The sequence below is a fragment of the Zeugodacus cucurbitae genome, chromosome 3 (assembly GCF_028554725.1).
Source record: "Zeugodacus cucurbitae isolate PBARC_wt_2022May chromosome 3, idZeuCucr1.2, whole genome shotgun sequence".
NCBI classification, from domain to species: Eukaryota; Metazoa; Arthropoda; class Insecta; order Diptera; family Tephritidae; genus Zeugodacus; species Zeugodacus cucurbitae.
Genome location: NC_071668.1, coordinates 77,746,084 through 77,763,799, shown reverse-complemented (window position 1 = coordinate 77,763,799; position 17,716 = coordinate 77,746,084). Strand labels below are relative to the sequence as shown.

Below are 17,716 nucleotides of genomic sequence, written 5' to 3'. Positions count from 1 at the left end.
CTGTACCTCTGACAAATTGCCCAACTGGTTTGCCGCATTCGCATTTCAGATTTATTTTCGCACTTTTTTCATAAATTTATTTTTATTTTTTACTTTTTATGTTTTATTGTGTAAAAAATAGCAAATTGCGCAGTCTGGTTGAGCGGGTGCAGCCGGTACGCGCGTTTACCTCCTATGTGTGTGCGTGTGTGTGATTGGCAGTTGGAACGCGCCAAACGCCAGACGCCAATTGGCATTGACTCAAGTTCAATTGCAAATTGCGTGCGAATTTTATTTTATTCTCTTTTTTATATAACTCATTCCGTGCCAATAATCCGCTTAATTCTTGGGTGCCTGCCGATTTCTACTCAAGTGTGGATTCGCATTTGATTCGTTTTATTTCTACTAATACTGACGGAAGTGGAAGTGTCAAATGTTTAATGCATATATCTGGTAATAAAAAATGATTTTATTAAATTTAAAATGCCAAGTGCTTTGTGGGCGGCTTGTTGGGGAGTATTTATCTGTTCATTGTTTGCATATGAAATATTTTCATTTAATTTTCTAATTTACATATGATATGTGCCAGTCTCTACGAATAAAACTCTATAAATAAACTCTTCGCAGATGTAGTTTTCTGCAACGATAAACTATTTTATTTTATACTTGCTCCATAATATTCTAATTCATAATTCTAGATTTACGATAGATGTTGAAGGTAACCTTTCAAAGATTACTTGAGTAGCTAAAACAACTCTCTCATCATAAAATTTCAAGCCGATCCGAGTTATAGGTTTGGAGATATAGTCTCAAGTAGTTGGCCGCTGGACTGCCACTAATAGAGTTTTTAATATTTTTCTTAAAAAAATTCAGTATTCCCTCATTAAACGTATACCTTTAAGACAATAAAAAATTATAAATAAATTTTGAATTGAATATTAAAAATAGGAAAAAATAGGATTTTTGGGATGAAATTGAATTTACTGTAACCTCTTAAAGTCTGTTCTGTAACTAGATTCCAAAATATGAAAAAATATATTTTTTTCGTTATGAGGGATATTCAATCGTGGAATAAATTACAAAAATAATTTTTATTGGATGTTATGATAGGTATAAATTTTATATTATTGATTTAAAATAATTTATTGAAAAAACTAATTCTGTTGCATAGTGTTACTTAATGAACAGTTCACTACAAAATATTTCCGTTATGATTTGTCAAGTTATAAATTTGTTTACGCCACATCTATCATATATTAACGAAAATGGCAAACGTAGAGTATGTAATGAATATACATGTACAATACGACTCTGAAATGAGCCTGAAAAAAAAAATATGTTTAACCACATGTTACGAGTAATATATTTACTTGTTTTCTACTTATCAAAGAATACTTGGATATTAAATTACCCAGTAAGAAAAGTAATAGTCATACTTAAATGAGTTGAATTATAATTGTTATTGTAATAAGAATTCAGAAATTACAATTAATAGAAAATGAAGAAACAATTGGTAATATTTGATTTCGAATATAACGTAAGAAAAAAATGAATAAAAAAATTTCATTTCCTACAGGGTATGTATCCATGCTGCAATCGCTTTCGAGCTAAAACTATAACTCGTTAGTTTATTGAGTTGTTTAATACTGCGTCTAAGTAAATATGCGCACCCGTGTAAGACAATAAATTCTGGCGTTATATTCTAGCAGTAATTTATAAGCAGACATACATCACATATAGCATATGCAATACACTACAAATTTTATATATTACTTGTGCGGAACACTTTGATAGACTCATAAATTGACGATGTTCGCCTGTGTGCCAAGACGCGCACTGCCACCAAATAGCCGCAAACATATGTAACTACATACAATATAATTCGCTTGAATTTACGCAGCGCAGGCGTAGTGTGCCAAGCGAATTAAGGCATTTACGCGGAATGCATTTCCCGACTTGCAATTGCTGTTGCGTTTGTGGGTAGGTAGGTAGTCGATGATCTTGGGAAATAGTCGCTGTAGAAATACTCACAACTCTCCGCCTGATGTAATTACATGTCAAGTGTCAAATAAATAAAGCTATAACGGTTGTGTGTTTGCCAAGCGTCGTTAACGCCTAATTTTTGTAATATTTATGTTTTCGTGTTATGATTTACTGGCGATGAGTTTGCACAAATGCTCTACGCAACTATAAACAAATAAATTTAGTGGGTAATGAGTTGAAACGTACAAATGCGTAATTGGAATGCAGTGGCGCTGTGAATGATTTGCTAATGGAAATGTAATTCAATTGAATTATTGCGTTACTTTCATTTCAGCTAATTGATCTGCAGCTAAGGAAAAATATTTAAAAAATTTCGAAATTGCAATATTTGATTTTTTTCCGAAATTGAAAAATTCGATTTTTTTTCCAAATTGAAATTTTCGAATTCGATAATTTTTAAAACTTTTATAAATTTTTTTAGCATTTAATTGTTTAATTAAATATTATTGGTTCACTTAATTAAAGTAAGTATAAAACTTGGACTGTAATCTGCAGACTGAGAAATATAGCTTTGTCATCTCATATAAATACAGTTGAACTTCCATAACTCGAACTCTTGAATTGGCAATATAAGGGAAATTTCATACAAATTACATTCCGTAACTTTGAAGTCTGCCTAAATCGAAGTTTTTGGTGGATCATGGTAATTCGAGTTAGGGAAGGTAAACTGTACATAATTTTATAGGTATTTATTGCAATAACAAAATCTTCAAATTCAGTCAGAACTGTATACTAATATATTATTTGGAATTTCAGCGAATTGTTTTACTATTAAGGAAAAATATTTAAAAATTTTCGAAATCGAATATTCGAATATTTTTTTCGAAATCGAAAATTTCGAAATTTTTTTGAAATTGAAATTTGATCGAAATACAATAATAGCAACAACATAGCGTTTTTCAATTGATTCGGAGGTTATACATTGCATGTTCATAAGAAGCAACAACAACTAAACATACAATTAGTACACCGCTGAGAGTACACCATATAGTATGTATATACTATGTATATCAGTTATGTATTTTCCAACAAGTTTGTGCGCAAGCAGTTACTATTTACAAAAACAAAGCGAGTTAAGGACATCATCATTTCAATTAAATAATTGTCGGCTGATTTATGTTGAGCACTTACACAGTCGTTGACTGCCTAGCTGTCTGTCTTTCCGGCCGACTGTGTCACTGTCGCACTTGTTGCACTGATTTGGTTTCAGTGCGTTCACTTGCGATAATTCAATTGTGATTTGTTTACGCAAGTGCGTTCGCCCAGTGCCAGTCTGTGCGTGTGTGTGTGTGTTTGTATAGAGTTACTTTCAATTTGTTGTATGCTGGAGAATTTAATGTTCTGTTGTTTGTTGCTTTTGTAAATTTCACCGTGTCTGTAGGTATGGCTTGAAATTACAACAATTTTATATTTTTTAGTTGGAAATCGACTTCTAGAATTGTTTTCGTGCAAGTTGGCGACAGTCTTGGCAACGCGTTTAGAACGAACGGATCGAAAGCCAGCGAGTCGAATTGCCAGCGGATTCAAATGTAATTTAAAAGAAAGTGAAAGCTGTGCAAAAGCTTATGAAGTGAGTGAAAGCTGAATAAGGAAAAGTGAAATATTGAGCATGGTACTCAAGGAAACATGAAATATTGTGAAAAAATAATGTGAATATTAACGAAAAAAGCAAAAAATAATAATAACAGATAAAAGAAATTAATTTTCATCAGTTGTCCTCTCAAAAACAAAAAAAAACTAAATGCTTTAAAATGAAGCGCGTGAAACTCAAAATCAACAAAAATCCCAAACCTCTTCACAGCATTCTACTGCTATTTGTCTCTTTATCCATATGCCTTGGCGCACAGGAGAAACTCTTACGCATTAACACCGATTTAACGGCACTTTCGACTGATGCTGCGTCTAGTGGTGGTGCTTTCAACTCGCCTCCTGACGCTAGCAAACAAAGTGAGCAGGCGGTACTGCCTCTGGATGCTGCCTCGCACATTTGTGTACGCGAGGAAACCTATGTGGAACAACTGAAGGTGCCCACCATGCAGCCAGTGCGTATCCGTAGCTCCCAGTGGTGCATGGAGATTCCGCCACGCTGCTCCAACTATAAGACGGAAATGCGTGAAGTGGTGCAGATCAAGGTGAGTACAAATATTAAACTGGGTCTGGGAATGGAGAATATTTTTATAAAATAAAAAATCGAAAACAGGAAACGTGTGAGGTGTTCAGACAGATTCAATTTGAACATAAAATATTTTTTTCGCTATTTTATGTTTCAGTTCCTTCAATAGATATTTTCTATCAATCTCCACTCTGGAGTCAAATATTCAAATTTTATGGAAGCTAAATCTAAAACTGATTATTTATGAACTGAGCTTGAAAGCCTCGTTAGAGGAAAGTTGAAAACTAAGCCTTCGAAAGACCTTCAAATCTAAGAGAGAAAATTTACACACGATTATTAGAAGGCACAACCCATTATTTTAGAATTGTTTCTCAATTCGAAAACATTTAAAAAATTCTAAACTTCTAACTAAGTATACATCTATCTCTAATTTTACAGTAGCAATTTGAAACAATTTCGCCTATAAATAGATGCCAAAGCTGGCATAAACTCTCCGTGGGTCCAGCATCGAATGCGACGCACTTATTGCACACGCGCTCTAATTTTAATTTTCCATTAATTTATTTTTGTTTTTGTTTAATACGTTAGACAAAAGGCAAGCGAGTGCACAGATGCTGCGGCATTTCCTGCTTTCAATTGCACTGCACACACAAACACACACACGCATGCGCACATGTCGCTTTACAGGCTACAGACCGCTTGCTGACCGACCAGCACACACCCGTAGAACCAGTTGAATTTATATTTTGTTGCAAAACTAGCTGAAAACAAGAGAAAAAGCAACAAATCAAATACAGTCAAGCGCATTAAATACGCGAAAACATTACAAGATTTTTATTATATACGTAACATTTATCGGCCAACACAAACCGTTAAGTAGTAAGTCGCTTGCCAATGGTAAAAGTGTTTCAAATGAAAATGTTTAGCCAAGTGAAAAACAAAAACAAAAACAAAAACAAAAAGCGAGTTGAATGCAACTCAATTGGCGCACAATCGATTTTGCGCATGCGCCGCTGATCAGCGCCCACAGTCCACTGGCGCAGACTTTCAGGATGCCACGCACGGCACAATCAGTGCAATACCCGTGCCAGCCAAAACGCTCCAGAAAACATTTGCTGTGCTCCACACCGCTCCGCCTGCATGTCCAACGGTACGGCCGCCCGTCTGTTTGTCTGACTGTTTGTCAACGCCGCTGTGGTGTTATGACGTAAGGCGCTGCCTTTCGTTGGCCAGCCAGCAGCATCACAGCATTCGCATGTGGCACAGTTAGCTCACTGGCTAATCCAGTGCACTGTCCAGCAGCTGGCCGCCTACAAAAACAACATTACGTGAGAGTATGTACAGCTAACGGCGCTTTGTGTGCGCTTTGTTGTTGTTGTTGTAGCAACAAGACAGTCTCCGGGTCGAATTACGAGTACATGTGCGCCCACTGCTGGGCCCGCTTGAGGTTAATAACATCAGAAAGTGGAATTGTAGGTGAAAATTCGCAATAAAGCACATTTCAGTGAATTGCCTTTGTTTTAGTTGCCATTTAGAGGAGAAGTGTATTCATGTGTGTGTGCGTCTGTGGCTTGTGGCACGTAACAACAATAGCTGTTGTACGAGTGTGCAATTGTCCATAATTTTGTTGTACTGCTGTGCTGTGTAAATGAGCTATAATTTGTGGCTATTAAACGGTACTTCATGTAAGTAAAGAGTTGAATAAAAAAGCGTTGCATAACATTGGACTATAAATTTGCCATGCAATTCTCGCTTAAAAAGTGGTACATACCGATAACTGTGACAGATATGTTAGCTGTCCGTCATGTGAATTTCATAACAGATTTATTTAACGTTTTACGCGGCATACTGTGCACTTATGCTAGGTCATAGTAGATTATGTTCTAGTGAAGCTCTTTTTCGGAACTTATTATTGTCCTTCAAGGCACCTCAAATCCATTCACCATAATAATCTTCTAGATTCCCAACTTGAAAAAGTCACTCCACAAGATCTCCAGAAAAAAATAGTTTCCTCACGGCTTTAATAATTTGAAGTAGCGCTGGGTCAAGTGATTAGAAACTACTTATATTCGTTAAGCTTCTTGTAGACATCCATTTAAAGCTTGGGAACCCAGATTATAAACAAGTGGAGTTTTCCTGCCAGTGCGCTCAAACGCTTCCTGCAATTGTTGACTACGTTGGAATTAATCTTTACCCACGTTGAGGACAGCAATGCCACCTGACTGGCTATCTGTCTGCCTATGGCTGCTTTCTGTATCCTCTTATAGTTATTCAATAGATCTCTACAGGTCTTCTCTCTATCGTATGACTGGCACTTCAACTTGGAAGATGCCAGGCAAGTTTGCTATACGGATAGAGAGAGAGAGAGATATCAAGCTCATTGGAATATAACTCCGTACCTACTCCGGAGTCCATTTTGAAGTACACGGTTTAGATTCAGAAACTACCCTACTGAACTTCCTCTCTATTCACGTCTAGAGAGTATCCTCACCTGGAATTAACTATTCAAATCCAGCTTCGGGAGAATATAGTTTGATTGATTTAAATTGGTCATGAGTTATCGCTGAAATGAGACTACTATGCTGAGAAATAAATCGCCATTTTTACAAAAAACGATTTTTAATTGACTAAGTACAGATATATAAGATATATATTAAATATACTAAAAGTCAAAAGCACCTAATGTACTTATTTATTTCCCATATAAATATGTAGATGAACGTGCCACAAGGAAACGCCAAAGCAAATCTGAGCGTGTGAACATTTTTGTTAAAAAATTTAAAAACAAATTATTTAAATATTCTTAATAACTTAACAGCCAGCTAGTATGTTATGACTCCAACTGCAGACAACAGTTTTTCGAATTCCAATTATTGTTGTCAATATATTTACTTATGCAAATATTAATGACTTGCCGCTTCCGTTCAGCTATCAACAAGCAAATCAATTATTTGCCTAACACAAACACAGAAACACATACACACCACAATTATAAGCAAATACAAATGTTATAGGAGAATTTCATCACCTGCGCTGTGGCGCTGCAACGGATATCGCTTTCGATTGGCACCGAATGGTGCGGCACAGATGGAGTTACGCAAAGGTAAAATGTGTGTGTGTGTGTGTAGCTGGCGGCGGTGTCTTAGCGTAACCCGATCACTTAACCAGAGTTTTTGCAATGATTGTTGTAATTTAAAAGTGTCTCAGGTGTTCTGGGCGAAGCAACACAAATGCTGAATTGCGTTGCTTCCACTGAAACTGCCACTTGGTGGCGGTGGCGAAGTCAAGTGCTTCTCTGCACATTCAATTATTGCTAAAAAGTTGGAGTTTTATTAGAAACTATTTGCTGTAGCACTTGAGGAGACGACCGCAGCTTCTTGCAAAAATACCATTCAGCACTGTCAACCGGCGCTGTCGAGCCGGAAGTGGCAAGCATAGCAGTGACAGCGAGCAGCTGTTGCAGTAGAATTTCAACGGCGTGCGCAGCTTTGTTTGAGTGCGATTGAAAGGTAGCGAATAAAGACAAAAATTAACTGTAACTAAATACAACAATTTCGAATGTTTGCGGTAGTAATAGAGATCACATAACGATTGCACATTGACTTCGACTGGGTATATGAGACAATCAGCGGTATTAATACCAAATATCAATATTTCATAATATGAGGAAATGCGTTATAGTCATAAGTCAGTTCGATACTCAAATAAGTTGTCGAGTATTGAAGATCAAAATGTGAAGGGCTAAAGTAAAGAGCAGCAGGCAGAAAATACTCGTTTTCAAAGCTTTTCACTTCGTGGTGGTCAGCTTTAGAGCTTTTTATTCGAAAGTAAAAGCTTTTTAAATCGTATTGGTCGGCTATAGAGCTTTTAATAACTACACTTACCAGAAGAAAGGCGCTTAAAATTGGGCCAGTGTTTGAAACAAAAAGCGAAAAATATTTACAAAATATACAGATGGAAGCTAACGCTCACTGGCGACTTAATTTTAATTTTTCTTTTTTTGTCATCCATTTTTCCTTTCCGAACAAGGTCAAGCAAGCTAAATTCCATCAATATCAATATTAAATTATTGAAAGAGCCTAACTAATCAAGGCAATTACACAGTCTTACATTATCTGCAGAGAGTTAAGCAAAAGCCCGCCTTGTGGCACATCAAGACAAGGCCTGTTTTGATTAAACATCTCAAAAGCTGTCATAAAATTAAAATTCTATAACACAAGCCATATGGATTAGCACTAAATCCGGTTGAGTTCAATGAGACACGCTGAGTATTTGCTGACGATAGTCGCATTGGTGCTAAAATGCAATTATATAAGCGCTTTATATGTGGCACTTTTAATCGCGTTTCAAGCGCATTTTTGGCGATGCGCAGAACAAGTGGCAAACAACTGTCATGCGGCAATGCACGAAGGAGCATAAACGCAGCTGCTCAAAAATTAATTATAATCAGCAATAAATAGTGTTACCAATGCAACGAATATGGAAACACTTTGACCACAACCAAGCCAAGTACTCCAAACTACAGCTACAGCACAGTAATTAAAATGAAAAATCATTACTTTGTGCAGCAAATCTCGTAAAAGGTTCCAAAGTTAAAATTAGGCTTAGCTAACTGTTTTTGGTAGTCGAAAACGTAACCAGTTTGAGGTTATACTATGATTACGATAGACTTTTCAGTTTGAGCCACGCATGGTATCTCATTACAGCTGCTCTCCAAAATCGAACGAAGTCCACACATCAAATGGGCATATGATAGTAAGAAAATCAAACAACGCGTAATAAAGGCAGAGAAAATGTGTGTAAAAAAGATTTATGAAAATGGTGAAAAAAACCCGCACTTGGGTGCTTAGTGGGTTAAAAACGGAAATCTCGGCGGCAATGTGATCGCAGCGCAGATACAGCACGACAGCCGTTTAATTCAGTTCGTTTGAATTAATTAATTTTCCTAATTGCACATCGCAAAATTGCTGTGTTCGAAGTCGTTTTGTCCAAATCAAGTCAGTCAAATCGCACTAATTCCATACAAACCACGAAATTCGACTCAGACCGAAAAATTATTTATTGCTCCCCAACACACTCGTGTGCGAGTATGTATATACAGCTGGTGTGTTTTCGTTGTGATTGCTGCGAGTTTCGCAAAGTTTTATTGCCTATAACACATTGAAGATCAGTATTTTAATTAACACTGGCTCAGCATTCCTCGGCGATTTTTTATGCTCCACATGCCCGTCGATTGCCGCTGACTGCCGACTGGCTGTCGCTTGACGAATCGCTGGCATTGTGTCTGTGGGTCAGCGGTACATGTGACAATGTTGTTGAGGAAGTGCAAAGCTGTCTTGAGGATATTGCTTCCAAACCACTTTGCTACGATTAAGCGAAGTAATTAAGACAATTAAAATGAGCTCTTTAAGAGTTTGAGAAAGTGAAGACGTGCGTGTGGCAAAACGGTTGAAGCAAAACGTTCATAGATAAATGAATATAATGTGATGGGGAGTAGTGTTTTCTGGATTTAAGGCTTATGAGGATAATAAATTATAGCTCCTGCTTTAGTTCCTAGATTTGTTTATTGACTAAGACCGCTTTCAAGAAAGTATTATAACATCAGCTGAAGCAGGAAAAGCATGTGCCATAATCGCCATGCTCAATCATTCTCATAACTGTTGAGCACTCCCCGAAAATACACACGTAACGGTAATCCGTTTCATGCCACGCAACCACCAACAGATGTTCGAACACAAAAGCAGCTGCAAAACAAATTAAGTGACAATATATTTGCACTGCACATGCGTAAAGATCATTTAAATGCATTTCGCATGGGATTAAGACGCTTTTCAATCGTCCGACAGGTTGTCCGCTTGGCGTTTTAGCCGCTGATCTGCGTAAGCGCATACATAATCATTGGTGTGGATTTTTCACATAAGTCCGCATTCTCGCACTCTTCTCCTCTCACTCTCGCTAACTGCTTTCCGCTTGGCATATGAGCTGGCCGAAGAGCTGGTGGTTCGCGGAGCAAACGTAATCACCAATTGGTGGTGTCTGCGCTTAGTCCAAAGTGTTAATTATGTCATGATATCGGTCGGCATAGCACCATATGTATATCTATGTAGTAGTATACAGGTGCGTATACATAAATGGTTGGGGCAAACCAATTGCACAGGAACGCTGTCTGCAGTCAGGTATTCGGTGTAATTGGAGTAAACGCATGCAATTAGAAGCAGTCTCACTAAATCATATGCCAAATATGAGTTCAGGTAATGTAATTGGATATGACAAATGACTCCAAACATTGTTGTAGTATTTGCAGTTATTTAAAATGTATCTGGTGCAAAAATTGGTGGAAAGCAGCATAAATACATTCTGTTTTTTTAGTAGTTGCAAAACTGTGGCCGACAGCAAAGCAATTGCTGAAGATAGTTCCTTACTCAATGAATGACTAAGGATAACTGATACTTATAAAGTAATACTAGTCATACAGAGAGAGTGAGATAGAGAGGGTGAGAGCGAGAAAGGGAGACAGAGAGATGGGGAATTTTATGACAAAAACTAAACTTTTCAAATTAGTTTATGCTCTCCTGAATGGGAGTGATAGGAGTTGAATTAGCAAAATAATAAAATTATCTATGTTCGGACCGACATTGAAAACATGTTTTCAAAGAAAATATGGGCATTCGTACGAAAACTTGTGTTTTCATCCATGCAAAATCTGTCAAACGAAATTACAGTTTTCACTGAAAACTACTTGAAAATTTACATTCCACTCATTATAATCGGTGCCTGCTCTAGTTTAGTCGATATTATTGGAAGACATATTTTGCCAGCTCTAAATTATCATTTGATATTGTAGACAAATTCCACTACTTTGTCAAAATAATGGAGAAACAGAAATAAAAACAAGTAAGGAAGGGCTAAGTTCGCGCGTGACCGAACATTTTCTTTTTTCGAATGGTGACTTTTTATATATCAACATTATACACATGCTGCATTACCTTTTTGAATGTACTTAATTTTTTACATGATTAAAGAAGAAAAAAATGTCACCCTATTATGCTGGTCATCTCTCACTGACAATTTGATAACTAGAGTGCATGGTAGAATGAATTCAAAAAATTTTTGAAAAAAGCGCTTTAAAATTACATGCAACTCGCCTCATGTATTGGGCACAAAGTCCACTAGAAAACAAAAATCATTATATGAAAAATGGTGTAATTCCTGAAGTTTCATTAATATATCAGAAGTTTTACTCAAGTAATCGCTTGTACGGACAGAAGGATTTTAACTCGTTTCATCATCCTGATCATTTTGATATTTATAACCCTATAAAATGCTCAAATGTAAACAAACAAATAAATTTCTGAATTGTCAATGAAAACGCATCGAAAATCCAAAATGTCGATCAGAACGACTTTGGTTCCACAATCCACAAATTGTGTTTTCAAGATGTTTTCAATGTCGGTCCGAACGTAGTATAAGTAGCACTTGGCAGATATGTTTAGTTTGCTCTAATTATATTTCAGATATTGCTACATGAATAAATGAATTATAAAGTTGATTTCTAACAAATTTTGTTTGACACAATGAATGTTTTTTATGAATTAAAATAATTTTTTAGACAAAAGGTTTTAAGTCTTTCACAGCTAAATTTTTCTCACATACTTCACATTTATCAAATACTAGGAACGAGTGAGAAACTTTCCAATTGTGAGGCGATACAATTGCAAAGCTTTATATTACCATGCATTATGCACGAATCCACACTTTGCAGTGCGTAATCTACTTTTCTTTATAATTTAGAGGCGTTAAGTAACTATCAAATTGCAAAGGTGATGTCAAATGCTAAACAAGAGATAATAAGGAAGACGAAGAATTAGCTGAAGAAGAAGAGACCAAATATTCGTTAATTATCAACATGCACCTTTTACTGATTTACTTTTCTGTCGTGCAACAATTGCAACTGTTTCTCCCAGATGCACATAAATGCAGAAATATATCTTCACTACTCCACTTTCCAGTGTTGCCACATCGTTGCAATAAAATATCGAACAAAGAAATAGTACTCATTGCAGAGTGTTGCGTAAGTTTCCTGAAACTTGGTAATTAAAACCCATTCCTTTTCGTGCATCGTCAACTCGCCACCGACAATTGTTTCGACAGATCTATTCCATATTCCTCATTGTACTCAAATGAAATTTAATGCTGCACGCAAGTGTGTGCGCCTACAGCGGTGCACTTGTTGTTGTAGTTACATATGGTATTGACTAACACGGTATTCCTAAGAAAATGCATTTGAGCCCTGCTGCTGCGCTTTGCAATCGAAACCCTTCAACTACATTTTTACAGGTGAATAACAAATAAGGCGAAGTAGCAGTTAACGTTGCTTTAGCATTCGCGGTATGAGTGGATTGGGTTACTGCTTGCATATGGAAATTCGTCAGTTCGTCATCTTACGGTAACTGTTATACCCGGAAAATTGCTGAAGATTTTATTTTATTTTTTTTTATAAAAAAATATTTTTTTATTTAATTAATTCAATTTTATTTAATTTAATTTAATTTTATTTTATTTTTTTTAATTTTATTTAATTTTTTTTTATTTTATTTTATTTTATTTTATTGTATTTTATTGTATTTTATTGTATTTTATTGTATTTTATTGTATTTTGTTTTATTTTATTTTATTTTATTTTATTTTATTTTATTTTATTTTATTTTATTTTATTTTATTTTATTTTATTTTATTTTATTTTATTTTATTTTATTTTATTTTATTTTATTTTATTTTATTTTATTTTATTTTATTTTATTTTATTTTATTTTATTTTATTTTATTTTATTTTATTTTATTTTATTTTATTTTATTTTATTTTATTTTATTTTATTTTATTTTATTTTATTTTATTTTATTTTATTTTATTTTATTTTATTTTATTTTATTTTATTTTATTTTATTTTATTTTATTTTATTTTATTTTATTTTATTTTATTTTATTTTATTTTATTTTATTTTATTTTATTTTATTTTATTTTATTGTATTTTATTGTATTTTGTTTTATTTTATTTTATTTTATTTTATTTTATTTTATTTTATTTTATTTTATTTTATTTTATTTTATTTTATTTTATTTTATTTTATTTTATTTTATTTTATTTTATTTTATTTTATTTTATTTTATTTTATTGTATTTTATTGTATTTTGTTTTATTTTATTTTATTTTATTTTATTTTATTTTATTTTATTTTATTTTATTTTATTTTATTTTATTTTATTTTATTTTATTTTATTTTATTTTATTTTATTTTATTTTATTTTATTTTATTTTATTTTATTTTATTTTATTTTATTTTATTTTATTTTATTTTATTTTATTTTATTTTATTTTATTTTATTTTATTTTATTTTATTTTATTTTATTTTATTTTATTTTATTTTATTTTTTTATATTTTATTTTATTTATTTTTTTATTTTATTTTATTTTATTTATTTTTTTTATTTTTTATATTTTATTTTATTTTATTTTATTTATTTCTTTTTATTTTTTATAGTTTATTTTATTTTATTTTATTTTATTCAAAAAAATTCCAAATTCATATAACGGTCAGCGACACCCACAACAAAGTTGTTGCAGATATTTTTTATACAATTAACGGTGAAATGAGAAAAAACTTCTTAAATACTTTGCATCAATGGATTATTAACCTCAGCTTCTCACCACAGTGCAACAACAATGAACAGATTCAGTTGAAGGCAGCCAAAAGCCAAGCTATGACAAGTCGTCTCATAGTCTGGGCGCGCGCAATGCAAATTGCAACAATAACAACAAGAGATACACTCGTTAACAATTTAGTGAAGAATGTTGAGATGCGCGCCGCGCCGCGTCCCTTGCTTAAACGGCGTGTGGGACAGACGGTGACGTCGCCACATTAATTGAGCACCCACCAGCAACAAGCGGCTGCGACTAACCGTGGACACTGACTCTGCAGCTGCTTATTCAAGAGAGTGCCGTTGATTGTATTGAATTGATAAAAGCAGGAAATTTCAATGCAGACACATGAATGACATGACTGGACGGACAAAATGCTACTTCAAAAATACTTCACTGGATGTTTGAGGTGGCAGACTTTTTATGTTTTGCTATAGATTAAATATTCTTGGTGAATTTGTGAGAACTTTTGGGGCCAATACAAAATACAGAGGATTAGTCATAGGAAAATGTTTTTTTTTTGTTTAATTTTAACCAAATACTATATAATAATAAAATAGTAGAGTCGATCAATGATGATAAAATGTGTGAAATATAAAATATATTTTTTTGTTTAACTATTTTATTTAACCGATTTATAATTTTTAATTTTTACTTCGATACATTTACTTTTAAGACTCACTGTGCTATATTCATTGAGGATCACCACTGTTGTTGCATACTTTTAGGCGCTCAAGTTTAATATAAGCATTTTCTACTCCACAGAATGTCACAAAAACACGCACAATACGCTTTTGCTGCGCTGGTTACGAAGGCAACATCTCGATCAATGATACAGTTTGCAAGCCAGTTTGCCGCGGCGGTTGCGGACGCGGCTACTGCCAGACGCCGGATGTGTGCAGCTGCGAAGCAGGCTACACTGGCACACATTGCACGCAAAGTGAGTGATTTCAAGCAAAACTAATATTGCTTTACTGAATTTAGTTTTTATTACACGCCTTGCTAGGGTGCGACCACGACCACTGGGGCGATGAGTGCAAGCAACAGTGCAAATGCCAAAACGGCGCCGTGTGCGACAATAAATCTGGTATTTGCCATTGCACCACTGGATGGACTGGCGAATTGTAAGCGCTTGCTATTACAACCATATTAAAATGATGTGATATTTATTTGTGCTTTTCCACGCAGTTGTGAGCTGCCTTGCCCGGCCGGTTCGTATGGTGTCATGTGTCATAAGGAGTGCGCCTGCGCCGACAAGCGCTGCCATCCGCAAACAGGCGCTTGTGGCGACGCGGTGGACACTGTGATGCCGAATGTCACGCATGTCATGATCCAAACGCTCAACTCCACCATCGCCAACATAACGCACAAGCTTGACCGCATTGCGAACAAAATAGTGACCATAGCGACCAGCACTGTTGTGCCGCCACAGCTCACCGCCGCACCCGAGGTGATTGTGATCAAGCAAGAGGACCAACACACGCCCAAAATAATCGTACACCAACCCGGCTTGGGTGGTGGCTTGCTGGGCGACTTGCACACCGCTGGCGGCAAAACGCCTGAGGTGATACACGTAATCACGGCTGCCGGTGCCGACTGGCCGCCAACACACGCAAACGGCTCCATTATCGGCGGTGCGCATGATGCGAAACTGAGTTTAGCTGGCATTGGTGGCGGAATTGAGTCGCCGGCGCACACCTTGGCACCAACCGCTGCCGAACACGACGCTAACCTGCTGAGTACACTGCTGGTGCTGCTGCTCATCATCGTTGTTGCCATCGGCGGTAGTTGGCTGTACATATATCGGCGCTATCATTTACAAAAGCAGCGCGTCGAGGCGGCCTTGGCAGCGCGAAATGCCAGCTTTGGTGCGCCGACGGCTGAGTTAGGCGGCGGCAGTGGCAGCACGGTGGACGCCACAGTAATGTCTGGCGTGGGCGGCAAGAGCTTCTTGAAACCGTTGCCCGATTTGCCGGCCTTTACGCAAATGGTGCGCCACAAAATCGAGGGTATGTAAGTGTCCTGATTGGAAATGCATTTTGGTGGCGACAAAATAAATTTTGAATTTTCTTTTCATATGTGTAGAAGGACCCGAATTCTATGATGCGCCGAGCAATAATTCTTCGGTGAACACCGCTTCCTATGATTACGCGCGCAAACTCTCGCTTTATTCGATTGTGTCACCGAAGTCGCGCAAAGGCAGTCCCGATTCGCATCTCTACGACGAGATACGCTATCCTTCGGCTTTTCAGCAGCAGCAACAACAACAACATCAGCAACATAACCAACACAACTTTAGTACCCAGCAAAGGCAGCGGCATCATGGACAACCACAACAACATAATCATCCACAATTCACCAACCATCAACAACACCAACAACAACATCCTGTGCATATCATAAATGCTCTTGGCCAATCGAATTTGTTGCCGCACGCGCCGCAGCTACAGAAACCCATGCAACATACACAAATTTCTGCCTTCATTGCTCAACAGCCTTTGACCGCCACTACTCTACAACAACAACAACAGCAACATCACATTGCTCATCTGATTATACCACCGCAAAATGCCAATTTCCTGCAAGTGCCATCAACGTCCGCGTCCAATGTAAACGCCACCAACAACAGCGCCACACGCAAAGTGGCTCTCATTTAACTAATAACTGTAAACACTCGTATCATATACACTTTTGCAATTGCAGGGAATTCCATGTAACTGCACCAAAATATTTTTTATAAACATTATCATTACGCCATTTTCACTATATTTTTTGTAGAACTACTTTTAATACGCATACATTTGTATTTTGTTATACTTTATATAATAAATGGAAGATAACCATTTGATTATGGTTTTCATTTTAGTTTCCAATATTTAAGATACGGAGTCAACCAAGAGGATAGTATTTTCATTGATCGGGGCAGTAGAGTTAAAATCCGACTCTGCTTCTTAAGAACAACAACGTGTATTTAGTATATAAATCTTACAAGTTTAGATCTTATCTCCACTTTTATTTCAACAGTTGCTGTGACTATGTTCCTGAATTTTAATCTCCACGTATTTGTTGTTCTTTTTGCTACTTATTTACTCGAAAAAAGTTAGCCTGTCCAGAGTGTAATAGAAGATACCTCCCCAAGTCATAAATCGCTTGTTATTCTATCTCTATTTGATTATACCAGTTGTTCATCACTTTTTCTATCTGAATATACCAGTTTTCACTCAGTCCAGAGTACAATAGTTGATACCTCTTTCAAGTCAAAAATCACTCCCTATGATATCTCTATTTGATAATACCAGTTTCTATACCAGTTTTTATACGAATTGTTATCCAGTCTAGAGTGTACTATAAGATACCTCTTTGAAGTCAAAAATCGCTCGCTATTCTATCTCTATTTTATTATACCAGTTGTTATCCAGTCCAGAGTGCAATAGAAAATACCTCGCTCGCTCTATCTGAATATACTAGTCCATAGACAATAGTTGATACCTCTTTCAAGTCTAAAATCGCTCAATATGCTTCTCTATTTGATATGACCAGTGTCTATACCAGTTCTTATCCAGTCCATAGTGTAATAGAAGATACTTCGCTTATCATATCTATGTTTTATGCCGATTCAATTTATTTAGCTTTGTTGTTTTCAGGCGCACCAGAGTTTGTATATTATCTCTTTATTTAGCCGTACTATGTTAGTAAGTTACTTAAGATATATTTAATATACTCATACTGGTTCCAAGTGTTAGCCATTATAAGTACATTAAAGCTTCATATTATAAATATAAATATATATTTCTTCTATTTTATATATATCTGGATATAATGTATACTTTGTGCACCGCATTCGATTTGTTGTTATATAATTCCTAAGCTTATTTACATAA

General features: G+C 35.6%; 1 protein-coding gene across 1 annotated transcript; it reads left to right on the top strand.

The window, feature by feature from the left end:
- Positions 1–3,468: 3,468 nt before the first annotated feature.
- LOC105211459 (uncharacterized) lies at positions 3,469–16,683 on the top strand. Its single transcript, XM_011182875.3, has 5 exons — positions 3,469–4,154; positions 14,601–14,775; positions 14,842–14,959; positions 15,024–15,844; positions 15,921–16,683. The coding sequence occupies exons 1-5, from the start codon at positions 3,774–3,776 to the stop codon at positions 16,490–16,492; spliced, it is 2,067 nt and encodes a 688-aa protein (XP_011181177.2). The 5' UTR covers positions 3,469–3,773; the 3' UTR covers positions 16,493–16,683.
- The last annotated feature ends 1,033 nt before the right edge of the window (positions 16,684–17,716 follow it).